This window comes from Thunnus maccoyii, chromosome 6 (genome assembly GCF_910596095.1).
Source record: "Thunnus maccoyii chromosome 6, fThuMac1.1, whole genome shotgun sequence".
Classification (NCBI taxonomy): domain Eukaryota; kingdom Metazoa; phylum Chordata; class Actinopteri; order Scombriformes; family Scombridae; genus Thunnus; species Thunnus maccoyii.
In genome coordinates this window covers 18,786,894-18,814,566 of record NC_056538.1, presented here as the reverse complement: position 1 = coordinate 18,814,566, position 27,673 = coordinate 18,786,894, and the positions used below count along the sequence as shown (strand labels likewise).

At 41.4% G+C, this 27,673-nt stretch overlaps 1 protein-coding gene across 5 annotated transcripts in view; it reads left to right on the top strand.

The window, feature by feature from the left end:
- The window catches only part of rsrc1 (arginine/serine-rich coiled-coil 1), a 226,724-nt gene that overhangs the window by 195,459 nt on the left and 3,592 nt on the right, over positions 1-27,673 (top strand). For all 5 annotated transcript variants that reach the window (XM_042413936.1, XM_042413939.1, XM_042413937.1 and 2 more), the window contains 2 exons: positions 8,349-8,420; positions 24,983-25,089. In XM_042413936.1, coding sequence (XP_042269870.1) covers positions 8,349-8,420; positions 24,983-25,089 — 179 coding nt within the window. The remainder of the gene's footprint in view (positions 1-8,348; positions 8,421-24,982; positions 25,090-27,673) is intronic.

Sequence of the window (27,673 nt, the reverse complement as noted above, 5' to 3'; positions counted from 1 at the left end):
GTTAGGTGCTCTGACTATGTGGACATCTGTGTGTGTTTCTCAGGTGTGCATATGTGTGCATGCGTGTGTGTGCAGCCCATGGCAGTGCGTGGTCCTCAGAGTAACCTCCCTCTCTTATCTCTCTGACCGCTGGAGGCCTCTGCTCCTCCCCATCTTTTCTGCAGTTCTCCTCTCTGGCCCAGGGTCCAGGGCCTTACATCTCTCTGAGTGCACTGGTGCAGACGTACAGTCATGGGATACTCTTTCGCCCTTGGGTCTAAAGGGCAGGTTGGGGTGCTGAGCCCGAGCCACCCACATGCATCGCCAAGACCCCGCTGTCGAGCTGCTTATTTACTTGGTTGGCCCGCATGAAACCCGCTCTCAAACCCAGACCTCCTGTGTTAGGTTTTGCCCAAAGGACATGAGACTCAGACTCCAGGGTGTTGTCTGAAGCTGGGCATAGTGTGATGTGGTGCAGAGGGGTTTGGAGCGAGGGGCTAAGGTTTATTTTACTGTGTTGGGCTCTTCCACATTATTCACTCTTACTTAATATTGATTTAAAATCTGTTTTTTAGAGTCTCACTAAATTAATTTGGCACTCAGAGTTATTGAGCTGTCTCTTATTGGTCAGTAGTAGTTAACTAATCGGCCGTCACGGTCTTGTTTGGTTAAGATATTTGTTGTCAGAAGTTGCGTAGTCTTTATGAGGACGAGCTTTAGTCATTACTAGAAACTGAAATCATATCTGTCACAATAATGTCACAATAATGCTTAGTATTTAAGAAGCACTAGCTTTAAATAGATTTAAGATTATTTTTATTTTCAATTAGTCTACAGAATACCAAAATTGTGAAAAATGTTCATTACAAGTTGTCAGAGCCAAAGGTGACTTCTTTCAGTTGCCTTTTTGTCTAAATAACAGTTCAGAACCCAAAGATACTCAGTTAAGACAGAAGAGCAGCAAATAGTCACATTTGAGAGACTGGAAGCAACACATTTTTTGGCATTTTTGCTTGAAAAATGTAATTTTGAATGATTTATTAATTATTGGTCAGTCGACTAATGGATTGATCAACTTACCATTTCAGCGCTAAAAAAGAACCTTCTACAAGACTGCACTTTCTTTTGGGGAAATAATAATGTCGGACAAAACAGTTTGATGTTTTAGTGAAATCAAGTAATCAATTAATACTTTGACCAGCTGTCGACAAAGAATTTCTTTAGCCATATAACTGCAAGAGAGACGAGGATATGATTAGAGTCTTTGCAAAGACATTTTGTGTTGAGAATGTCAAAGATAGATGCAGTTTGAGGAGAGCAAGGAGGACAACTGGTTTAATACCAGTCGAGCAAAAATGTTTGCATGTGCAGAAACAAGTTTTCACCTTAAGACCCTACATCTATAGCAATAGACTGTGTACACAGTAGTGAGAAATAAGTATACATGCAATCTACTGTACGTTGGCCTTTTGAATACTAAGATCTACTGTATATACAATATGAATTTGAATTGTATGAGTGTTTGTAGTTGGAGGAGAAAATGAACTCTGGACAGAGTTATCTCCTGTTTCTTCCTTTAGATAAATTTCTTAATTCCTCACCTCTTTGAATTTGACAGATGCAATCTCAGCATGATCACTGAAAAGGAAAATACAAACACAGAGCCCAGGTGTCTAGAGTTAAGAGGCTGTTTTAAAAATTAATAGAACAAATGTTGCATAAGCAAGGCTCCAGAGTTTTGGATGTTGGTGAAAGTAGGCAAAGTCTTCTTACTACATTCTCCCTTCTTGAGTTCTTGAGTTCAGGATTTTAGTCTCGTTGTTATCAAGCTCATCTGCAACAGCAGTGTCAGCATGCAGTACCGGCAGCTTGCATCTGGCTCCGTCATTTCGGCAATCACTCCTCTCTGAAGCATCTATAACACCACAGGAGTACCAACCCTAATTGATGCACCCCCCCAAGCATCAGAATATAGCCATGAAACAGAAAAAAAAGCTTTTCAGACAATTGGCAATGAATAATTGATTGATTTTGTAAGATATCTCTCTCTAATTGTTTAGTTTGTAAATATTTCATGGGTGTCGTTAAATCGGCCTGATGACAGATGCAGAGGGCAGCGAGCGATAAAGATCATTTAAGTTCAGGTCCCCTGTTTCCTGCCTGAAGTAATTCAATCAGCAGAACAATCATATGGTTTGAGGATGAGACACACTGATTCATATACAGCACTTTTGTGAATTGACTGCGCTTTTGTTGTCAGGAGACTTTCTTCAGGCCCAAAATAATTTGCACTATATCATACAGCTCGTAATATAAGCTTGCCCTTGAATGGTTTTATGCATTCTGCTGCTAAATATTTAAATGACTTCATGTTTTGTCTCTTTATGTCTGCCCGTCCAATCAGGATGCAGATACATTTGTGATATGTCCTGTGTCAAATTATGCTTTACAGCTACAAGGTCTAGATGAGCTGGTTTTTTGATAAAGCATCCTGTATAAACCACACACGGGAACCTGCATGTAAACACACACACACACACACACACTCAAACACACACTCGCATATAAAAACAAGGCCAGGCTCAAGCCTCCCGCTCATGTTGGCTGTGTGCTGTGCCACCTAGTGGTTGATGTGGATGTTGCCTGCTTCTCTACACCTGCTGTGGATTTCTCTACCTGTATAATCACACTACATCTTCAGATACAGGTTTTTTTTTCTTTCTTAATTTTTTTTTCATCTAAAAACTCAAAAAGGCTAAAATAAAACCTTTTGGTGTTTTATGTAATGTATTTATGCCCTTAAGAACTGAATCCTTCTTCAGCAAGCTCTGTACCTTACAGTAGCTTATCAACCTGCTCAGGCCAGATGATATATGATGTTATTTATAGGGTGGTACTTAATCTGTTCATATGGAGTCTGTAAATATAACATTAAAATATTCCTCAGATAGCTGACCTTAATAAGACCAACTAATTATGTAGTATTATGATTATAGTATTATGATTATCATTTGAAGCAGTACATGTCATATTATTACAGCTTTGTTTGTGGAACTGAGGAAGACCCGCCTCTTCGATCTTTCATACACAGTACAGTAGTATCTGTATCCTTCAGGTATCCTGCATGAGAAATTCAGCCTCAGTAATTTCTGAATATTAACATTCATAACATTTTGAAACACAAAACCTGTCCTTCACAAATGACAGGTTTGCATAACAGACCATCCTTGAACACTCTGACCATTGACAAAAGAACAAGTCCCTCTCAGGGCTGGAACAACAGTGCAATAAAGTATCTGTAGGCACATGGACCAAAGTATCACATCTGTCCTGTCCATCTTCCTTTTTTGTATACTTGTCCAGTAGAACTGAACGTTGTCTCAAAAATAGTCACATTGCAATATTTTAGGTTTTTGCTGTGTACATTGTAATATTTTTTGAAATAACCTCATAAAAGCTTCAAATAACTATCCTCTATATGAATCTATCATCTATATCCACATGAAATTATTTGGCTGGTTTCAGAGAAACTATTGAACTGAACAGCTGTTCAGTTATCTATTTTAATTAGATATGACAGTTTTACTCAATTTTCATACATAGTAATGTAAATTTTTGGGTTGGCAACCTGCCTCATGCTGAGGGTTTAGATCATTTTAAACTCTCTTTGGTAACAACCTGAAGCAGATCCAGGTCTTTCTCAAGGAGGAAAGTTAAAGAGTCCATAATTTCTTTGTAGCATTTGGAGCCTTCTTCCAACCATGTAAGACTAGCCAAAAGCAACCGAGATATACATTTATGAAATTGGCTGGCATTTGGTTCTGGCTTTGCACATCACACCTGAATGGACTTCTGCTGTCAGCCTAAATGGGTTTATTTGCCCATTTAGGCTGACAGCAGAAGCCCATTCATACCCATTTTTGCTCCACAAGATCTGTTTCAGAACTAACAGATTTCGAAATAGCAGATGTAGAAGTTTTGACACATGAGATGTAGCCAATAGAGTTATTTATCAGATAGACTTCACTGTTTATCTTTAAAATTGTTCATGAAAAAATCATCGTTGCCTTATTACATTTCATTCCTTTACAGAAGAACTGTAGATCTAGCATAGATCGCAACACTGATGCTGAAACAATACATCGTTCTGCACTATTATCCAGTTGTCAGTCTGTCTGCCCAACATTTTTCTGTCTGTCTTCCTACCTGTCTGTCTTGTCTTGTCTTCTTGCTTGCCTGATATTTGTCAGTTAGTGTGCTTACCTGTCTGTCCTCCAGCCGCATTGTGTTCTTACGTTTCTCTGTCTCGTCTTTCTGCCTGTCAGGGCTGCTATTTGTCAGCGTGCCTGCATGTCTGTCTGTCTGCCTGTCTTTCCACCTGTCTGTCTCTCATTTATTTATTTATTTATTTATTGTCTCTCTGGTATTCAGTGTTGGTCGGAGGCCCGCCTGCCGAGCTTCACTGTAAAGTACTCGGCTGATTGGAAGGGACATTTTTCCAATGGCGCTATGCTGCCTCTAATATTCTGTTTGTCGTTGGGTGTGAGGCTGATTTATCACGCCTCTTCTCCCGCTGACATTCAGATTCACTTTGATTGGCGGCCGGACAGACCAACACCCTCCACTACCAACAACGCTAGCATCACTCACATGCACAAACACACACACACACAAGCATATTCATATTCACTGTATACCTGACTGTGAGTATGCAGAGCATCACATTTGCCTATTACGCCAACACATACCCACTTACATTTAGACTTGTAGACACACACTTGCATACATATACTCACTCACAAACACATGCAGACTAAGTGGATAACTGTTGTGCTGACCTCTGTTTTTCAGCATGCTAGTTTGTAAGTGTTGTATTGAGTTTATTGAACAACGTGGGCAGACTGCTGCTCTTATGTTGTTCTCTCACCTCACGAACTCTATAATATGATAGCCTTTCTCACTTCTAATACTTACTGTACCCAGCCTAAGGCCCAAGCAGCCACACTCTTGTGTTGAATAACATCTCCCTCCTTCTTTTTTTTCACCCTCTGTCCCACCCTCCCCGCCCCCCCCCCCCCCCCAATCCCTCCTTAATAACTCTATAACTCACCTCAGCCTTAGATTTAATTGCTTATCTGTGTGTAAACGTATTAACCCTCTGCTGTATCTGTTTTGCTGCCGTCCCAGGGGCCCGACAAGCCTCTCTGACTGCCGTGCCTTACATCCAATGAATAGTCCTTCTCTGTGCGGTAATAGGGAATCAGCATCGTAGCAGCAAGCATTGGCGGCGTGTAAGAGATAAATCAGATTGGGGGTCTTGCTTTGCCAGTTTATTGAATCTAAATTGCGTGCGCGCGTGGCCCCCGCCGGCCCTACACGGCCCATCCATCTCCCGGCTGATAATGGAGCGGGCCCGATTCCACCTGGTGGGAGCATTATTACATTTCCCCTCTAACGAGACCCAGCTAATCCTGCCAAGGGAGGAGGACAGGAGAGAAGAGAGAGGAGAGAAGAGAATAGAAGAGGAGTGAAGGAGGACGTTTGGGGGGAGGAAGGGGGGAGAAAGGAGGAAAAGAAGGGAAGAGAAAAGACATGGAAGAGGCGATTCTGGAAAAGAAGAGTTGCAAACATCTTGGCAACCTGCCTCTCCCTCCCACTCTCCCGCTTTCTGTCTTTCTCACTTTCTTCCTCTGTGTTGCTGTGCATAAAACATCTTCTAGCGCCATCAGAGCTACATGGCCCCTGGGCCCCTGAGCTGCAATTACACTCATAATCACAATGCGATTTCACTAACGCTCTCCGCCCCTTCCCGCTGCCATCCCTCCTCTTTCCCTCCGCCCCTACAGCCAAGACTGAACGAAGTCTAAATGAAGTGAAAGGCCTCTCCTCTCCCCAACACACGGCCGTTTATTACCCGCTTTAATAAAAGTCCATCACAGAATTATCCTACAATGAACTGGAGCCACTAAGTTGCCAAGAAATATACTTCCAATAAGGGGCCTCTGCACACAGACATGTCTCTATTTCTAGATGGGTACAGTACTCAGGCTTAATTCTTTTTACATGTGTTTTACAACTGTGTTGTTAACAGGCTTTTCATGATAGTGCAGGAAAGTGTGTTGCTGTAATGTATTTTTTGTAGTTTATCTTTTTTTAAAGCAGAGCGCTTTATTGATGTAATTAAATCGTATCCCTGGCTCAGCGCTCAGACCTACTTTCATTGTTTTGAGGGGGCAGGAGCCCGTGAGGCAGTGCACTGATGAGAGATGGATAAACAGTTTGATTTGCTGCTATCGCCCCCAGGCACAGTGTACTGGAGAGATGAGCAAGAGAAGGAAGAGAAAGTGGGGAGGGGTGGGAGAGGGCAAAACAGAAGGAGAGAAGAGAGAGCGAGAGGATAAGAGAACCTGTTGGGGGAGGGATGAAGGGATAGAGGTGGAGGATAAACATGCAAACAAAAAGAGGCGACAAATCACTCCTGTTGTTTGTGTGCACATGTTTGCGTGCACGCAGGCAAGGCCTCCTCTCTTATTTCTGCTTGTTTGTCTGTTTCCCTTGCTGTCAGTTCTTCCTTTTTCCTACATGGCCCCCATCTATCTGCCTATCTCCCTTTCCCTTTATCCCTCCTCTCCCTCTCCCTCCCGCTTCATCACACCACCAATACCGCTCTGTCTCCTACCTGCCTCTCGGTAGCCCCGAGCAAAGAGGGAACTGAAGAGCACAGAGAGGAGTTCACAAACACACACACACACGCACACACACACGCACAGGTGTTCTGGCACAAATACACATCTGTGCATACAAACAAGAAAACTCTTGAATGTAGTTGTGGAGAGATGCAGGATGGTTTGGTTTTTTTGGCACCTGCACTCATTCACACTGTAAGTTATTAAATTATGACTGTATTAGCTAAGAGAACTAAATTTCTGTAGGTTTTGTTATCCATGTTCACTCACACACACACACACACACGCTGTAGCTGAGGGAGGTAGAGGAGGGTTCAGTCATCCATGTAGTCATTGTTAGTAAAGATGCGGAACCTCCAGACTTAACCAGCCGTAACAGCAGTGTGACGGGTTCTTTGTCTACACCAATTACTGAACAAAAACAGCAGGGCAGTCACAGAGAGACTAGCACAACCCATGGCCTCCTGCATCCAAACACACACACACACACACACACACACACGCAGACGTGTATGTGTTATATTTTTATGTAATATATTTTCTTGCCGTGAAAAGTCAGCTACAGTTTGCAGCAATCAGACCCAAAAAACAGCGTACACAAAACACACATGCACACACAGGCATCTCAAATGGTGCAGTAAACCACATTCGGACACCCACAGCTGTGCCCGAACACAAACATTCTGTATGCGCTCACAAACTCTTACACCCACTCTTATATTGTATTAACTTCCCCAAAACGGTGCAGCGCTCTCATTCTCTCGTTCTCTCTTCCTCCCCCTTCTCTCTCTTGTCTGCTCGCTCTCTTCTTCTTTTTCTCTCTCTTCCATTTTTTTTTTTTTTTTTTTTTCTCAAAGTTTAAACTCATTAAGTGTAATGATATTGGAGACTCAATTTTACATAGCTCACTCATCAACCAGTGAGATAGCAATAAAGGCGAATGGCTCCGCTGAGGCCCTAATGCTGCAAAATAAATGATGCGCCGCAACGGAAATGTAATTAATTTAGAGGCAGTATTGATAGTCCTGCCATACACGGCATTATATTTTTTAATGTGGCTTAACATCTTGATTATTCAGGGGGAAAGGCGGAGGAAAAGGGAGCCGACACAACACGGATCATGATGAGAGATGCTTAAAATGCCCTGACGAGTGTTTACTCCCGCTGCCTCACTTTCTCTTAAGCTTTTCATTATGCCGAGATGATAAACACCTCTCAGGAAGACACGCTGTCTTTGACTTTTACACGGGTGTGAAGGAAAAGCAGAGAAGGGTGCTGATGCCTTATAGGGAAAGGAGAAGACGGCGTGATTCATATTTTTGTTGATTTGTACACTTACTGTTGATCCAGTGATGTGTTCTCTGGTAATTCTCTGCATTACCTGCGATGAGTATCAGTTGGTTTCAGACTTTCATGCTTGGTGCTTATTTTTTCATTTTCATTTTTTATTTTTTTTTACATGGGCTGATTAAATTTGAATTAAAAAAAATTATGTTTTTATTTTTATTTCATGTTCAGTCTAAATCGTGTATCATATATTACATTGTAGTCATTTAAAATTGATTCATTAACTCTTCAATTAATATTTTAATATGCTATTGTTTTTCATAATAAGACCATTAGGAGGGTTTGCTGACTTTCTGCTTGGCGCCTAATTCTGCTGTCTGCTGTCTGTCTTTTTAGCTAAAACGGACGAGGTGCTGAAGGCCAAAGTTGCCAAGAGAGAGGAGGAGGCCCGGAAGAAGCTGGAAGAAGGTAGGTTATGTGTGTGTTTGTATCTGTCAGTCACTCACAAATCCAGCCTGTGGCACCAATACCAGACCAGTTATATCATCTCCGATATTATACCAGAGTCAATGGAAAACAATAAACAAAGCATAAACCATAATAAGAAGCCTAAAATTTTTGCAATATTTAAGATGGTACATTAACAGTTGTTTTCACTTTTTGTTCTCCATCAAATATCCATTGATATTACCTTTGAAGAGTGGGAACACAAATATTTATAATTTTGTTTGCCAGGTTGTAAGACGTCTGTTGAACAACTTTTGTTTTCTTAAATTGATTTCTTAAATTAGCTGAAGAACGTTAAAAAACACAAAAGGAAAACTTGTTGCACGCAAGTTAACAAGTTTTATAAAGCTTTCATGTCACAAGTGTGAACCAGAAATTGTAATAAAAATGAAGTGAGACTACAAGAAATGCATATTAGTTTAGGAAAATCTTAACTATGCACTTTCTCATATCAGATATTGCAGTATTTCACTTGTCCCCACACTCTCTACATCAGTGATTTTGCACACTTTAACACATCTAATATGTATACTTTTATAGATTAAAAGTTTACGTAAGCACCATTGTCTTATAAACTAGACTAAATTCTCACTTCACCTATTCTTTGCAAAACATGAACTCAGAGATGCTGATTACACTCCTTAGTTTTTATTAAGACAGCCGTAATCTACATAAAGATGCATAGTAGGTGTGCAAGGCAGAAATGTGCTTAGCATTGCAGGCAGTAAATTTATCCTGCCAACCTGAAACGCCTCGACTACCACCAACATAGGACATGCACATACAGACACACACACACACACACACACACACATGCAAATACACACACAAAGATTATCTCTACACACATTCAAATAAAGTCAAGAGTAATTTGCAGTGGATATGCTAGCAGCAATAAAAGTCCTTAGATAGAATAATGACCCTGGTCCCTGTTCTGACCAGAGCATGATATAAATGAGAATATCAAATGTGCTGTTATCAACAACACTGTGTGTGTGTGTGTGTGTGTGTGTGTGTGTGTGTGTGTGTGTGTGCGCACTCAGGCATGTGTAGCAGAATAATTTGTTCTAGTGTGGGTGTTTTTATATTGCTGGACTCTCTCTCTTCTCTTTTTGTGTAATTATTTTGTGTTTGCATCGAGTAGGAATGGCAGTGTGACCTTTAAAGTTAGCTGACCTTTTAGCCGAATGAAAGTCCAGCCATCAGAAACTAATTAGCCTTGCACTATTGCTTTGTTCCCCCAGTTCTGGAAAGAATTTATTCCCTCCTTCTCTCTATTGCACCCTGTTTTGTTTTGTTGAGTTTTTTCTGCCTCTCCGCCATTCTCACATTAATATTATTCATTTTTTCTTGGTGCTGCTTGGTGCTTTGTCTCTTCCCCTTTTCTGTTTTCTCCTCCTACTTTCTGTCTCACATAAGTCTCCTTCTTCCCACCTCCATTTGTCCTCATCAACCATTTCCACCTCTCTCCTGCCCTCTCCTCTGTGTCTTTGTTACTCTTTCTCTGCTCTTGCTTCTCTCTTCTCTGTGTAGAAGCACTGCCAAAGTGGTGACTAAGTGCCTCGCTTGGGGCCACAGAACAAGGCACCCAGTCAAATAGCTTTCTTAAGCAAAGTTCACACCGCACTGTTGCCTCTTTTTGGAATCAGTTGACTCTTTCTCCCCTTTGCTCAAAGCTTCTTCATCCCTCACTCCAACTGTTCCATCTGTGTGAAATTAGGTGTTGTGCTTGAGTAGTGGAGCGGTGCGGTACAGCGTGCTGTGCAGCCGTTGCCTTTGAGGACCATCATTTTATTCTTTACCCCGCACAAGGACACATGAAGTGAGATCAGAGAGGCTCGACAGAGTGGCCCTGATGACTTGCCCTTGCCTTGGAAGTGAAGGCGGTGGCGCTGTCATAAACACACACACACACACACACACATACAGACACACAAGTAGAGTCAGCCAGCTCCATCCTCTTCTGCCCTTCCTCCCAGCTAAAGTAAAATGGAGGAGGTGGGCCACTGCTGCTGCTAAACAGCAGATCACCAGGGGTCTCCTTATTCCCCGCAGGGCCTCTTAGAGGTCAACACAACTAGAAAGTTTACACTTGCACCGCTAAGTCAACTGAAATGAGAAAACCTTTAAAGAGAGTGGAGGGGAGAAGTGAACAACACTACCACCTACACTCCTCGTTCATAAATAGATTCACATCCTAGACCGGCAATGTGTTTGAGTTAGTTTAGCCCTAATCGAAACCACCAAGATCTGATTCATGTGAATGCTATGATATGCAAGCTATTATTGTAGCGAACTGTGGCTGCATACTGCGCAGCCCTGCAAGAAGAGAGGGGTTTTTATCATCAGGGTTTACTGTGAGAGAGAAAGCAGAGGATCAATAACTGGCCCTGTGGTCATCAGTTAACAAAGTAGTCTCCACTTAAAAGAAGTGTTTGGCTCTCTGGTTAAGGGCAGCCAGATGATGCTAGTGGTTGAAAAAGGAAACATGTTGATATGAAAGGGTGTGAGAATGAGAGGGAAGGATGATTCCTTTGTTAGTTGCATGCCTTGTTTAGGCTATTAAAGCTGAGAGATGCTGTTTGTGTGCCCAGGAGGCTTTTAGCTAACATAGTGTGTCCAGCTATAATAAGATAGACTGACTGTCAGTGCAACACAGTGTGTTTGTGTGAACTGTATTGTCAGCTGGCACTTTACTGAAGGCAACATATAGCTAGAGCACCATGTGTGGTTCCCAAAGCTCATTGTGATGCATTTAAATTGCTTGTTTTATCTGATCAAAACAACATAAAACCCCAAAATATTCAGTTTATTTATAACAAAGAAAAGCAAAGAAATTATTGCATTTGAGAAGCTGGTCGATCAGCAGAAAATTACTCATTTTAATCATTATTTAGCGAATGACACCAATCATTTCAGCACTAAAACTAAACAGTATATACTGATAAAAAATATTGTTATATGTATTGATATTAAGGTAAATCTGATCATTTATTTTGATAGAGATTTTAGATCATATTGTCCAGCCATAGTATTATGTTTCTTAAGTTTGTAGCTCATTTCACTGAAGCATGTCACTTCAAAGATGATCAAATCTAGCTACTGCAATACAGCCCATACTGTAGCTACTCACTTCACCTGTGCAGGTGTTGTTGCAGTTGAATTGGGAATGACAACGTTTGATGGTGAGAAATTATGAGAGATTATTTAAGATATGATACGAGAGAGAGATGTCAAATGCTCCCTCTTTACTAATATGTACAAATAACGGTTGTTAGCAGTTGTTTCTGTGTATGCCTAAGTGCAAATCTGAACCCAATTAATCTTTATTAAGACTTTGCTAACTCCTCTTGCTTTTCTTCATGTACTTAATATCCAGCAGAGATAAGGAGAAAGGTAACACATCAACCAGTCCTGATGGAAATTGATGTAAAACGCTTGATAACCCCAATTTATGCCTGCACACTGACATATTACTTCAAAAACACACTCAGTATCTCAGCGCTGTCATCTAGTGAAATCTGTGTCTGTGTGTCATTTATGAGGCGATGACAGAAACATCTTTTCATTTGCGCAGTCACACAGAATTATGTAGATATGGATTGGACACTAGCCTATAGCCCGACGACGGTATTTTAGCCCCTATGCCGCTGTGTCCCCATTACCTCAAACCACCACCAGATTGGGAGATCATATATTTTAATGAGATGTATAATAGCTCTTTAACCCATATCATTAGGGGAATATATACCTACCGTTTGCTCTTTTGGCAGTTAAACGAAAGGACTGTTTCCCTAATTACGGGGTGTGTAGGACAGGTCACGGGTTGGGTGTGTACCCGTCTGTGTGTGTCTGTGTTCAGGAATTATATGACCATTAAATATTCAGCCGCAGACCCCCTCCAGCTCACCCCTCCCTCGCTTCCTCGACCTAGCATCCATTAACGCCTCATCACCGTTTAACTAGCTCTGTTGTCAATCACCACAGGGCCTCGGCTGAAACACGGAAAATGTCTGGATTTGGTTTCTAGTCTCACTTGTTCAAATGCAGAAGATTAAAAAAAAAACAGAATACATATCCTAACCAGCTATAAGATGCCTCCATCAAGAACAATCAATATAAGTTGAAGTATCATTATTGATGCATGTGCCCGCTCATTTGTTTGAAATAATATTTGTCTTGTTAGGTGTGATTACATGCTCTGCTAAACAATTTGTCAGTCAGCTAAAATTTTCCGCTCCGCAAGCAAGTGACTGCATCCAATACCAGTGTGGGTGTGTGCGTTCATAATAAATTATGTGATCCCTTTTCTAATTGAAAATAATAACTAATCCACGGATAACAAGCTCTTGTATAATCCAAAGCCATATCCCTTCAGTTCTGGCCTATCTCGGCTGTAATAAAAGACAGGAAATGAGAGGCAAGTGAGAGTGGTGGCTTGGACATTGACGCTTAATGTAATCTGCCTTGAAATCAAATTATTTGACCTGGAAAGCCTAACAATACAAAACTCCTGCCGGGCTGCTGTTAAATATTTAGCACGTGCCTGTCATGAATACAAATGGTGCGCAAATTAGAATCTACAGGCGCGTGACCCCCGTATCACACCCCAGGAGCACAGGGGAGCTGGCTCTGCTTTAAATGTTTTAATTACCGGGGCCATGGTGTGGCGTGCCACGCTACCTCGCCGCGCAGCATCGCCGCTGCTCAGGCTGCCACTTGAAGGACAAGCGGTGAAATTCAACCGCTGGTAAACACGAGTGATCTGGTGTCCATGATCTCATCACATTAACTAAAACATGAGGATTCAATAAGGAGAGTGTTTGAATTATACCAAGCTATAATTATAGTTCCCAGCATCCTCATTGAGGGTAGACCATTATACTTTTTTTTTTTAAACTGGGTTTTTTTCCACTGGCTATATGATCCACCCCAGGACTCGAGGGAGACACTGTATTGCTCTTGTGCACTCTGCGCTGAAGGAAGATCTGTCTCAGTGATTTTGATGTAAGAAAATCTGGTTTGTATTGATTCGATATTGATTAGTGGAGTTAGCCTCATCTCCTGTCGTTACTTCAGATAAATGGCCTTATTTGTTGTGTTATTATGTTCAACACAATCATGCCAGGAACAGTCAGAGGAATATTGAACCGACACTACATTGGCTTCATGGGTTCTATTTGTTCCAGTAATTAAAGGATGTTTTTTGCACGTAATGCTCTGCAGAGATGGTGTAAAAGAGAACACACTGACAATCAATGACACTTTCTCTTTAAAAGTGTTTAAAACAGATACACAGAATCTTACAGAAGAGCGCTCCACACTTATTTCTGATTTTTGTCTTGCCTAAATAATGATTGATTCACAGATGAATAGTGCCACAGGTTCAGTCTAGCCATCTCTCTTTTTATTTTCTCCTCTCTCCTCCCTATTCATTCACGTTTGTGGTTACCCCCACATTGAAATGATTAGTTATGCAAGGCTTGTAAGCACTGAATCAGAGTTATGGTCCCTGGGGAAATAAATTTGGCAGAAAATCAGTGTGAGAAGATTTAATTATCACGAGGAGACCTTTTTTCCTTGCCTTGGCCCACTGAAGCCCAAACTCTTCTCCTCTCTCTCTCTCTCTCTCTCTCTCTATCTCTCTCTCTCTCTCTCTCTCTCTCTCTCTCTGTCTCTATCTATCTCTCTCTCTCTCTCACACACACACACACTCTCTTGCTCTCGCTCTCTCTCTCTCTCTCTCGCCACCACGCTGCAGCCAAAAAAACCTGGCGTGCAGCATGGACACCAGCCCTCTCCTTGCCTTCCTTCTCCTACCAATTTGTTTCATTGCACGGTGATAAGCCAAGCAATTACTGCTTTATTGATTTTTCATCACTGCAAATTTAAAGTTGATTTTTTTCCCCCCTACTTCTCGCTTCCCCTTTTCTCCCTCGGAGATGGCTCAGCAAGGTGATTAGGTGACCTCCTGTCCTAAGCGCTGCTGGTCCCGTGAACGAGTGGAGGTGCATGCCGAATTCTCCTAACCCCGTGTGACCCTTTGTTGTCCAGGGGTAATGGGATGCTGATGCTGCCCGGTGTGGCTGTCACTTCTGCAGCTATGGAGCCCATAGCTTCATCATTTCTTTAAGGATATCTATGGAATGACATGTTTGACTCGATAGCAGCCAAGCTATCTCTGCCATTGGCTAGATTACATAGAAATTGACCATGCAAGCTTCCATCCTGTGTTCATTCAGGTCAAGTGGACAAATGATTGACAGCACCCTTTTACCCTCTGTCATTGGTAATCGTTTTGTGGGTCACCCTTATCAATTAACCTGCTGCCAGTAAACTGATGTATGTTCAGTAACCTCTCGTTGAGTCACCAAGCAGATGTATTTTCCAGATTCCCCGTCCGTTCCATTCAGGTTTAAGAAAGTATCGCACAAATTTGTTCAAAATGAGATATTCAATGTGAAAATCTGTCTTGATTAAATTAAGGAACTGAAAAAAAACCTTGGTTTTTAGGTGTAATGAGTAGGGATGTTTGCCATCATTTTATTTTCTACATTTAATAGTGAAAATATAAGTTGATGACATTTTTATGATTTTTTTTTCTTCTAAAAATTGAGTTTAAAAAATCGGTATGACCATTTTAGCAACAGTTACAAAGCCTTACTATGAAGAGCTTGAACGCAGAGAAATTGGCTGCACTAACTGAAAACATTCCCAGTATGTAAAAGTGGCTTACACACACACACACACACACACACACACGTATGTCTGGACATGATCACACACAGCAGTAGTGTACTTGGTGCAGTCACACAGGGTGGTCAGACTGCAGTGATTAGACACACCCGCAGACTGTTGCAGGTCAAAGTGCTGGCATCCTGGGTGGCTCTGGCCATGTGGTGGCCCCTGCAAGGTTTGTCATTAGACATCAGAGGTCACTGAGGAGTGTGTATGTGCATATGTGTGTTTTAGTTGTGCGTCTCTTTTTAAATGTGTGTGTGACGATTGTGTTGTTGGAATGCTTGAAATTAGCTTGTATGTTAGATCTCAAAATGTGTGTATCACGAGGCTTCGTTGGCACCACATTGTGTAGCAGAGGTTTAGCGCTGCACGGAGCCCGTAGTGCAAAAAGAAAATTTACAGAAAATGTGCACAGGTGAACAGAAAGGTATCACACAGCATACAACCACCAATACTTGGCTGATTTTTTATAAGAGCATATTGTCAGCAGACAAGGATCGTCATAGTGCAGTTAAGTAATAAAACATACTGACTTAAGCAGAGCAATAAATAAAAACCACATCAGCAGCATGTGAGCTATAAGGTATGAAATTAAAGCCAAAACACAATAGCGGTAACAGTTCCCTGTCTGCACACAGTCCCAAAAAACATTTGAAAGAAAGAATTACAAAAACAGTCACAGTAATCCCACAAAATATATACAACATATGTTGTAAAATATACAGTACATTACTGATAAAGAGAGATACTGTATAGAAAATATACAAATTTTAAGAGACCAAATAGATTATTTTTAATAAACCAATTTTATTTGACAAAATGAAAATGAAAGGTGGGAGAAAATTACTCTTTCATAAAGGAATTAAGCATTAAACACACCATACTTTACATGTGTTCATGACCCTGGTTTGCCCAGTTGTCCCATTCAGATCAATAACCAGGTTTCACCTGCCTCACATTGTTTCTCTTATAGAGGTATGAGAAAGTCATGTAAGCAAACATTATACTCTTTTTTAGCAACTAATGGAGGGACAAGCTCCGCCTGGACAGAGCCCGTGATCCCAGACTCGAGAGGGAGGGGTATTTTTTGGGGGGGAGTTGGCGGACTTGGGTGTAGTGTATGTAGGATAGGGTGACAGTGAGAGAATGTGGACGGGAAGGGTCACTGGAGGGAGTAGCACACCATTTATTGTATACTTGTTCACAGAGAGAGAGAGAGAGAGAGTTATGGTGCAGTGAGAATGACTGATACAGCCCGTCTTGCACACCAGTACAGCTGACAGAAATCAAACATATCAGGACTGACTGGTCATTAAATTCACATAACTATTCATGCATTTCCTTCCTGTAATTTAGGTGGTGAATAAAAATAATTTACAGTAAGGGGTTTTGGATTTAGATGCAAATGATGACGTCGCTTTTGTTTTGTTCTTTTGCATGATTCCCTCCAATAAGGCGGAGTGCAACAGAAAAAAGGAGGGTAATATATTACACGGTACCAAGGTTATTAGTCTACAACTGAGGTCAGAAGAGGAGGGGTGGGGGGCATTTGCCTAATTAATTATTACTCAGACACACACATACACACACGGCCATGACCTTTACTAATATAGTTTGTAGCAGTCCACACAAACAGGAGACTCTCGCCCACTCTGTCCCTTTCACTGAATCTCCTACACACACACACACACCCTGTCAGGAGCCAGTAGAGTGAAAGGGAGAATCAATTACAGCCCAACTAAGGGGAAAGAGCTGGGTGCTTGATGGCTACATGTCAAGAAGGTTGTAGGTCACAAGGTGTGTGTGCCTGCTTGTGTGTTGGCGTTCATGTGTCAGTGTATGTGAAAATCGAGCGCATTTCCTGGATTCTGATTACATCATTTTCATTTTAAAGACCTTGCTCCAATTAAGTAATTAGTTGCTTGGTGTTTCTCTAATTATAGAGTTGTTCATAAAAGAGCTGCTGACCAGCCTGGGATCGAAAAATGGAGACCGCTGCACTTTTTCCCGCGCGTGCACACATTCAAAAACACACATACACACACATATGCTCCCACATACGCACGGCCTAGTTTAACATCAAGTTAATGCAGTTAAATGCTTGTTATTTCTGGTAAAGGCAGGGAGGGCAGGACTCTATAGTCTAATCACACTAAAACAGCACTGTGCTTAATAAAGAGCTCCTTGAGTGTCACAGACAGATCGGCTATTATCGTATTCCAGGTTACTGAACAGTTTGAAGTCTAAAATATGATAAATGAGTTCCAGGTGTATGTTCCTTCATCTATGTGCTGCTGTATTTTTACAACACTTAACTATTATCTTTCGAAAGCTCTCTTAGTTCACTGTAAACAAAAGCTGTCAAAGAGTATTCCATGTGCAAAAAGCGTCTAATTAACCATCCCTAACCAATGAATATTTCAAAATGTCTAAGTTGTTGCAGAAAAAAATTACCAAGTTCCTAATACACAGGTTTTCTAGATGTATGTGATTTTTGCTGATAGGGACAACATCTCGCATACAAGTCCTGAAATAATAAGACCTCGGTTAGAATTTGAAAGCGTATATGGAAACAAAATTGAATACAAAATTTTCAGAATGCCACTAGTCTCCTTTTGAGCCCGTCGACAGAGAAAGTGGCTGTGATCTTGAAGATCTCACCACTCAGACTGTGAAAGCTTCACTATTTAATGAGATTCTGTGATGCTGCCCAGGCGCAGGACATCGGCTAACACTCACACTGCTCTCTTTCTCTGCCTCACACACACACACACACACATGCAAAAACACACCCACCTGGTTTTTGTTAGCCCTTGATGTTTGCAGTTAGCACCATGCATGCAGGTCAGCAGGAGCAGTCCACTCTTAGCTAGGATTTCAGATAAATAGCTGACTTAGTGTATATGCTATAAATATACAGTAGACGCTTGTTAGCACTAGTTTCCCAAAAGGTAGACCCTTGTTTTTAGAAATGAATGCGTTATTTATACCCATGATAGTGATAGGTACAGTGTAAACAAGGCAACAATAAACATGTCATCCCTGATGAATGACGGTAAATTCTCCATATTAACCAATTACAAGTACATTAGAGATTTTGAGCTGTAATGCAGATTTGGAAACTGAAATGTAGCATGCGTTTGTTCCTTTGCCTAAGTTTTTGTCTCATAAAAGTTTCGTAAGTGATGTTGATGGTTTGCATGACACGTGCATGAACAAACAAATGATGTAGCAACACTTTAAGTCAGTCAGTGCAATTTTAATGCCAGAATCAAACAATTACATGCATCATCATCTCTTATAAATACAATCTGTGGCCTCAGATATTCTGATAAATGGATGGTTAAACTGGGGCCAATCCATTGTTTCTTCCCCCCATGATTTCATTATGGCCACAGACAGAAGGAGGCTAAACACATGCATTCAATTGTAATCGCAGGATTTTTTCAGTAAAGAAGGACAGAATATACTGTAGAGCTGTTAAACTGGGGTCAGCCGAGGAGAGGAAGTGGAGAGGATAGATGATCAGAACGAGGTTGAATGACAGAAGAGAGAGAAGTGGTGAGTAGGGAGAGGGATGAGTGGAGATGTGGAAGGAGATAGCCAAGCATGGTGCGTGGCTGCCGTGTCATCCTGTCATTAGCAGGTTGTGTGGGTCTTTAATTCATCGTTCAGACCTTTATTGACTGGAGAGTGGGAGATCACTATCACTAGGAGACACTATGAGAGTGTGTGTGTGTGTGTGTATGTGTGTGTATGACACCAGCTGCTTTTCATTTCCTGATGCCAAATAGATATCATATAAGATATCACATAAACATATCACATACCATATCTCCTAAGGTCAAATAATGCTCAAGGCTACAGGGCCATTTTATCCAAAGAATGTGGCATATATGGTATTCTACACAAGTTCCAGAGAACTTATAGACCTGTTTGTTACTATAAAGGGCGACAACTGAGCATTAGTAATGTGTGACAGGGCCCTGATGACAGTGACAGGAGTCGACAGGAGAGGAGACTCCACAGAGACCAGTTGACACTATGATAACAAGGTTAGCACCACAGGGGATCACTCGGCCTGTGTATGTATTGTGGTGGAAGGCACATTGTTGGGTTATGGAGACATGTGGCTTTTTTGGAGGGGGTGGGGAGGTGGGGTGGGGCTAATATATGAGCGACTGTGCGTGTGGTCTCGTGGGAACACACTTTAGACTGGCTTAGCCACCTGCTCTGTCATTGGACATCTCCCTGCTCACACACGCACTTACAAACCAATACATACATACGCATGCTCCTCGGGGACACACTTGGGACATCTGGCTCAGCCTGTCAGAATTTTTCCTTCATTTTACGTGACCTGTCGACCCCGGCAGCCTCAGGCATCAGCGTCACGTCTTGTCACTGTTGCAAAGCCGTCATTGGTGCCTCGCTGCCTTACAGACAACCTACAGATCCCCACACACAGGGAGAGGAGGAAACGCATGGTGGTTAAGCTTTTCTTGACATTTGGTTTGTTTTGATGTTCAGGTGTTTCTCTGCTAGAATCCTCACTGATATCTCTAAACTGCTGATCTGTTTTTGTCTGCTCTCATTATCCTCCTTTCTTTCTGTCTTTCTTTCCTCCTCTCTTTTCTGTCTCCCTCTCTCATTGAGATCTCATTTTTCAATGCCTGAAGCTGCAGGGTATTAGTTATGCAAATATTGACGTGCAGCTTTGGCCTGCTAGCTATCAATTGAAATCAGCAAATCGATGGGCCTAATAGCTGCTCATTAGCCACTTGATGCATTTCCAGGGCTAACATCAGAACCTGTCAGGAGCCCCTAATCAATACAGTCTAAAAGTATTACCTAACCAAGGCCCACACCAGACACCTTTTTAATAACCTAAGTTGGCTGTCTGGCTTTCTTTGTAGAAGTAGAGGAATTGGTCTGACTCGATCGGTAGGTTTCATATCAACACAATATCTAGTCAGCAGCAACATACCCAGACACCAGGCAGACAGACACATTAGGTTTATTTGTTTTGATGAGACAGTCTAATGGAAATCCTCCTTCGTGAAGGAAAAAGTCTCGCAGAGAGTCATTTGGTGCTGATAATGAAATCTCATCAGTTGGATTTTAATAAGAAACCTATTGTTTCATTTTTTTCTGTTGTTGTTCAGTCCAATTCCCAGGCATGCTTTGGAGCAGCCTGTTGTTTGGGCCTGGAGAATCGTACGGTAAAGACTTTGATGCAGCCAGGATGCTGCTGCTGAGAACAGGGCCAGACCGGAGCCCCTCTATCACCCCTAGCACAAAGCCCTGCTAAGCTTAACTCAGCTGTTTGATGCCAAGCTCTGCGAGTGTGTGCCTGTGTGCGTGCATGAGTGTGTGTGTGTGTGTGTGTGTGTTTACCCAGCTCAGGGGTTACATAAACAAGAGGAGCTAGCCTACAGGTAAGACCCACAGGAGACCAGCCGAGAGTGAACGTGAGATGGAGCGCCAGTCTCTTACCTTGGCATTCCCCAGGTGTTGTCGCCATTGCTGGAGCTAGATATTCACTAATGAAGGGCGAGCTGGAAAATGACTAAAGGAGATAGTAAACAAAGTTACTACACACTCATACACGTGTGAGTGTGTTAATATAGTTAGGTTGGTGGAGGCAAGCATCTGTGCATGTGTATGTGTGCATCCCTGATGTATCTGGGGCTGCTGTAAAGAGATGGGGAGAATGTGGGCGGATGGGGTATTGGAGGCGGAGGCTGGCAGCGGGGCAGTTGGCCGCTGGTGTAGCGAGAGAAAGAGTGGGGAAGGGGATTGGAAGGGGGGGTACAGCGGAGATAAATCATTAGAGAGCAGGTTATTGGAAATGCAGGGAGATAAAAGAGTGAAGAAGCCAGTAATTGCCTTAAAGATCAGACTACAAAGCATTACTTTGGATTTTACAAGGCCAGCCAGCAACAAAAGAGCAGTAATTTATGAGCTCAGTGTAAAAGAATAGCATAATTACATTAAAAATTAATGCTAATGAGGGCTAAAATGGGGAAGGTGGTTATTATGAAAGTTTGTATTCATCTTCCCTGGGTTGAATGATGGCTAGTGGCTTGATTAATGGCTTAATTTCTATCAATTAGCAGGCAAAAAAATCTCCACTGAGACAGGCCTAAATTGAGCATTGAATTACACATCTTTACTGCGGTGCAGGGAGGCAGAAGAGGGGAGGGCACGTTATTGAAACCTGGGAAACCAAGAGATGTTGCTGTGTGCAAGCGTGTGTGTGTGTATGTGTGTGCTTGTGTGCACGTGAAAGCCAGGTATGGGTTACGAAAATTCGATAGATGCTCATTTTTATGTATTCTAAGAAGTAGCATGTGTATCATTGTTTGCGGTAGATTCAATGTGTCTACCGTAGACTCTATGTGTCGGTAATGGAAAATATATGAAAATTCAATTTAAAACACATCTTTTTGAATTTAAATCTCTTTCTTTGACAAATTCAGACATGTTATGTTCTTGGATTAAACTGTCCAAATTAGAATTAGTGCAGTTGAGTCCCAAATACATTTCCTGTAGTTGATATGCTAAAGTTGCACTAACCACCACAACTATACAGCACCAGAATTTGCTCTTTCTCTGCTATGGCCTTATTCATTTTCAATAAATTCATTAAATGCCTTTAAGCTCTCTGTTTGCCAGAGCGCCCTGGTAGCTGAATGGTTACTGCGCATGCCACATTACGGCAATATCCCTGGTTCAATTCCAGCCAGGGACCTTTGTTGCATGTCATACCCATCTCTCTTTCTCTCCCCGTGTCTCCTGTTTGCCTCTTCACTGCCCACTATCCAATAAAGGTAAAAATGTCTCTGCATAAAAAAAAAAGCTCTCTGTTTGCCATATAATTCTGAAACACTGTCAAAGATTTGCCGCAATTTGTGAGACCTCAATAAAACAAGCAGTTAGTTTTCCCTTTATTTATTTTTTCTCCACACAACAACAAGTGCTGCGGTAATTTAGCTGGCACGCTAGTGCACTCAATTACTGGAATTAATCAGCAGCAGCAATATATTCAGCTCGGCTGCTCTTGATTGACAAACTGTAGACCAAAGTCAAGTTTACAAAGACAACCGCCACAGCCCAAGGCCTCTTCCCGCTTACAGACATGTGTTGTTGAACAGCTCCCTCTTCTGGCAGGGAAGTGTTAAGTGCTCCACAACACTCACATCTTCAAGGCTGAAGGAGATGAGTTGAAATCTGTTTCCATTGGTTGGTTTTATTTTCTCTCCCAGTCTTCTGGTCTTAATCAATGAAGTGGACAAACAGCTATTTAGAGAGAAAACAATAGCCTATTGATTCTGAGCCACTCATCAGCACCGCTGTCTGTCGAACTAATTTCAATAATGAGACGGCAAGTGAGTTTTTCCAACTCCTCTTATACACATGCGCATACACACATACATGAGTGTAAACATGCAAGGACACAAACGCACATGTATACACATCCCTCCGTCACTACCCTTTATTCTAATCTGCGGATACAAACAAACAACGTTTATTGATTGGGTTTGATCCCATTTCCTGAATCATGGTAATGGCTGTAATGCATTTCAGCATCCAGACACAAGTGCCATAGATAGAGATAAAAATAACCTAATTTAAAGCAGTGCATAGTGTACATGTAATTGTGTCTCCTTGTGTTTCTTTTCCTCTCTGTCTCCTTCTCTGAGTCTGTTTTCTCTCTCTCTCTCTCTCTCTCTCGGCTTTCACTTTATCCTCCTCTGATCACTGACAGAGAAGCGTTCCTAATGCGGTGACAATTGAGTCGACCTGTTAAATTAATTTGCCAGATAATGTGTCAATATTAAATATCAACTTTGACCTCTCCGAGCTGCGGAGTGCGCTCGCCCAGCTAGAGTATTGATTTTTGTCTGCCTCTAAGCTCGCTAGGCCCACACTCAAAGTCCATTATTTTTGATTTTCTCATGAAATACATATCTTTTCCCGCTGACATCTGACAAACAGCATATGGAAGTCATTTTATCTACCAATAATGTGTTTGTCAAAAAGTCTGAGGTCTTAATGGATTCCTGCAGCACACACAACCCACAGACAGGCCTGCCAAGGAGATGCTAGCAGATATGGTGTGTGTGTGTGTGTGTGTGTGTAAGGATGTCACTGTTGTTGCATGGTCGTTCTTTATGCAGGGCATTCACGCTCGAAGGACAGTAGGAAAGGAGTAATTGAAAAAGTGAATTAATTGTGCTGAATTAATTGTCGGACAGTTTTCATTCGAACACATGCACGCTCATGTAGCCGTGCAGTAAGCAGCGGTGATAGTGGTGTGAAGGACAGGCCACGGGAGGATATTGGGCCAGTGTTCAGACTTCATCTAGCAGCCCAGTCAAGGTAATGACTATTTTTGGAGCTGCTGTGCAATGCGTCTCAGCTCACATCTTCCCGCGCAGGATGACAAGTTGATAGTCTGTCATATAGAAAGGCTTAATTCTACTTGTCACTCAGTTGTCCAATTCTGCAGTGCATTTAAATCAAAACTGAGTTTGTTTGAGTGCTATTATGAACAATAATAGGGTGTATGTGCCTTTGGTGTATGTGTGCGAGAGCATGTGATGCTTTGAAAGCCGGAACAAATATTCATTTATTCATTAAACACCAGGGCCATGAAGATCTGTTGTGACACCCTTTCTGTTGCAGCTAATGGATTGAATTAATTTCTGCTATTAGATCCAATTGCATGCTGTGTGTGTGTGTGTGTGTGTGTGTGTGTGTGTGTGTGTGTGTGTGTGTGTGTGTGTGTGTTTGTGTGTGTGCGCTACAGTATACAGCATGTGCATATTTATGGCAACCATGAATATGAGTGCAAAGTATGTAAGTTTGCAAATACACATGTACATGTGGGAGTACTTGTATCCCGATGTTCTTTGTGTGTGAGAGTAAGTGAGTGAGTGTGTGTTCCCATTTGTGTACTTGTTTTCATGACACAGCCTACATCAGTGGAGCAGAGGAACATGGATGTCTGCTGGATTGACAGATAGAGAGATGGGAGAGTGCAGGAGAGGACGGATGGATGGGGGAGAGAGGGATGAATATTGACTGATCAGTAGAAAGATTGACAGCTAGAAAATAATGGGAGCATTCAGACTCTGTCTTTTTTTTTTTTTCTTCTGTTGCTAACTTTCCTGGCACACCTATTTTTGCCCTCCTACGCTATGAAGACTGCTCTTGAATTCTTGAAATGATTTATTATCTGATATGCAGAATCCTGATGTGTTTATATCCAAGAGTAATTTACTGGAAACCTTTTTCTGTCTTTTGTGTTTGATTGGACAAGCCAGAGCAAAAATACTTTCCAATACACGAAAATTGTATGAAACCTAATCACATTTAGTCTCCGTAATGAAATTCCGTTGCAGTGCGTTTGTGTTCATATTTTGATTATTTTAGAATGCAGTGTAATTCACTGTCTGGCTATCATCTTGTTAGCATTTTTTCCCCCCACTCTCCTTTTGTAGTGGCTCTGTGCCCTTGACTAAGCAAGAGTGCTTTTCATAGAGGCCAAGATTAAAATAGGGGAATATCAGATATTTCATATTGTATGTGTCGAAGAGCATTATACATAGAGATAACATACCATCAACTAAGCCCAGTCCAAAAGGAATCTGGTGCCTTTCAGAGCATGACAAGGGACAGCTGACCCTCTGTGTACGTGTGTGTGTGTGTGTTTCTGAACACACATGCGCTTGCTTTTGTTCATAGCCTCCCCTTCTGTGTAACATGTGTTTCAGAGGGAACTTCTCTGGAGGAGCAAGTGCGAAGGATAAAGGACATCGAGGCCATCGAGAGTGATTCCTTTGTTCCTCAGGCTTTCAAATCATCCAGGGATGATATAAAGGTGCGTTCTGTCTCTCTTTCTCCCCCTTCCCCTCACTCTCTCTATCTTTTCACTCTGTCTCTTATTGAATTTCCCTCTCTGCAATGCTGTGCCGTCTGTCCAGAGACAGCCCAGACCAAATCAAACATTCCCATTCAGCGCCGTTTGTTCCGACCTGAGACGGTTTCATCAGACGCTCCACTGTTCTCCGCCTCCAAAGCGGCAGCACCCACACAAAAGCCACAGCAGGCAACAGCCATCCTGTGTCTCCCTCTCTCCATCTCTCTCTCCTCCCTCTGGTTGTGCAGATGCAGACAAAACACACAAGTCATTATTGAAATGTTCCTCTCTCTGAAGGAGCAGGAATTAGATTTGTTGGGGCTCATGGCTGTTTTGAAAAGATAGGCGACAACATGTGACAGCAAACTTGCACAGACTTTTGGGACACCTCTTGGTGAGTCTGATAAAGGTCAAGACCGATCTGAACTCCGCTGATGTGCCCTGGCTGAAGCAGACTGCACAGGTCGTACATGCACGGTATACTCGGCCTTTGCTGCCTCAAATTGTAAAACACTTTTGACTCATCGAAGCTGCAACATTACCAGGTTCAATGATGTTAGTATTAGTAGCTGTTAATGTTCACACCTAGGCCTCCCATGTGGGAAAAACTTGTACGTGAAGTTTGTTCTCACATGTTCTCACAACTGTCCATCGATCCCTAAAGGTGTCACTAATATGAGTAGAAAGTTAATGATATATAATCACCTTGTAAGACATAATATAGGAGAATAGAAAAAGATCTGTTCAAATTCTGATGAACGTGCACGTGAAGTACCAAAAAAGTATTTTAATCTTAAATCTAAAGTATACTTTAATGAAATACAAATTCAAGTTTGCACTGACGTTTTATAACAGCTCTGAAATGGTTTTCAGATGAATCTCTTGGGTTTAGTCCTTTCCATTAGTTTACTTAAGATATCCAAACAATTCATCCTTAGTTGGGAGGATTTCATAAAGTCTTTTAGCGGTTTCATGTTTCTTTCATATTTCTGGCTGCATGAAGAGAATGATGGCAAAATACACATTTGAAGATTACTTGACTACCCTATAAAAGATTTCTTTGGGCTATTTGTTATTGACAGAAATTGATAATTAATTAAATCATTTTTTAAACAAAATAGTACCAAAATTACAGTATGTCATAGTTTGTATGCTTTAATGTGTTTATTTTAGATATGTTGACTTGGTTTTGGTATTTATAACCATTATGTATTTAAAAATGAGTTGTGACCATTGATTATTTTAAGGCACTGTTAAGGAGGAGAACTCAGTGAAAAGTTAAATATTTGCTAGTCTATATATATAATTCTTTTTTCTATTTCAAGCAAGCTGCATTCAGTAGAAATATATATTCAGCATATTATTACTAAGAATTGTGATGACCACTTGCACTATCTGATACTTGGCAGAACACCATCCTTATTAGTCAGTGTGTTTTATATCTCACTCACTTTTTTATCCAGCCAAATTAATTTTAAATAGTTCTTTCCAACAAGGTAAACATTTGCTCGGGGGCTGGTATTAGGAGCGTTTGAAGCATGAATGGACTTGGCAAAGTGTTCATTTTGATATTTCTTCTTTATCAAGTACAACAAGGAGAGCAGGCCATCCTTTCAAATATGGGGCTTATTATAATTTTAGTAAGTAAGTAATAGCTAAGTAATAGCTCTTGGGATGGAGGAAGAATGGTTTCTAAATCACATTCCCTTCAATCAGCTTGGACGTTACAGATGGCAAAATGGGGAGACAGAGAACCTTTGGGCTCTACCTGTAAAAAAACGTGTATGATGTTGCTGTCCAACTGATAAAGGTAACCTGTCACAAAGCTGATTCTTTGAAGTGTTTGAATATTGTAATATTAACAATTTTTAGCTTCAGTAGCCACCAACATAAAAGGACCAAATGCACCGTAGCTTATCTGAAGCCAGGCCCCTCTCACCAGAGTTTCTGGTTTAGCAAAATTACAGAAAATATAAAGTGGATGACCTGAAAGGAGAAATAAATTGGTCATGGTCTCATGTTTTCTCACCACCTTGTTTGTAACCACACATACAGACCAGTAGATGAGTCAAGTAAGACAAAATATTAGGGATACAAGTTGATAACAGTATGTGCCTATTGCATGGGCCAGACTTTCACTGCCATCTGCTGGTTTAATTGTCATATTGCATTTCACAATCCTTTGTCATGATACTAATTGTATACACATTATACCATATAGTAATTGTGCTATTATACTGTTTGTTTTCCATTAGTATACCAAAAAGATCAACACACTTAACTGTTTCATACTAAATGATACAATACGTGTGCAAATGCGCGTCAGACTGCAATTTTTGAATGTCACTGCCAGTTAAACTTCACAAGAAGACATCAACATGTTTTTTCAAAGATTACATTGTTCTGTTTTGTTGTTCCTGGAGCAGTTTTTACCAGCATCCACCATTAGTTTGATTTTTTTCCAGCTGTGTGAAGCTCCTCCTATATTTACTTTGGTACTTAGGTAACGTGCACTGAGAGATGTCAGTCAGTTTGCATTTTGAGA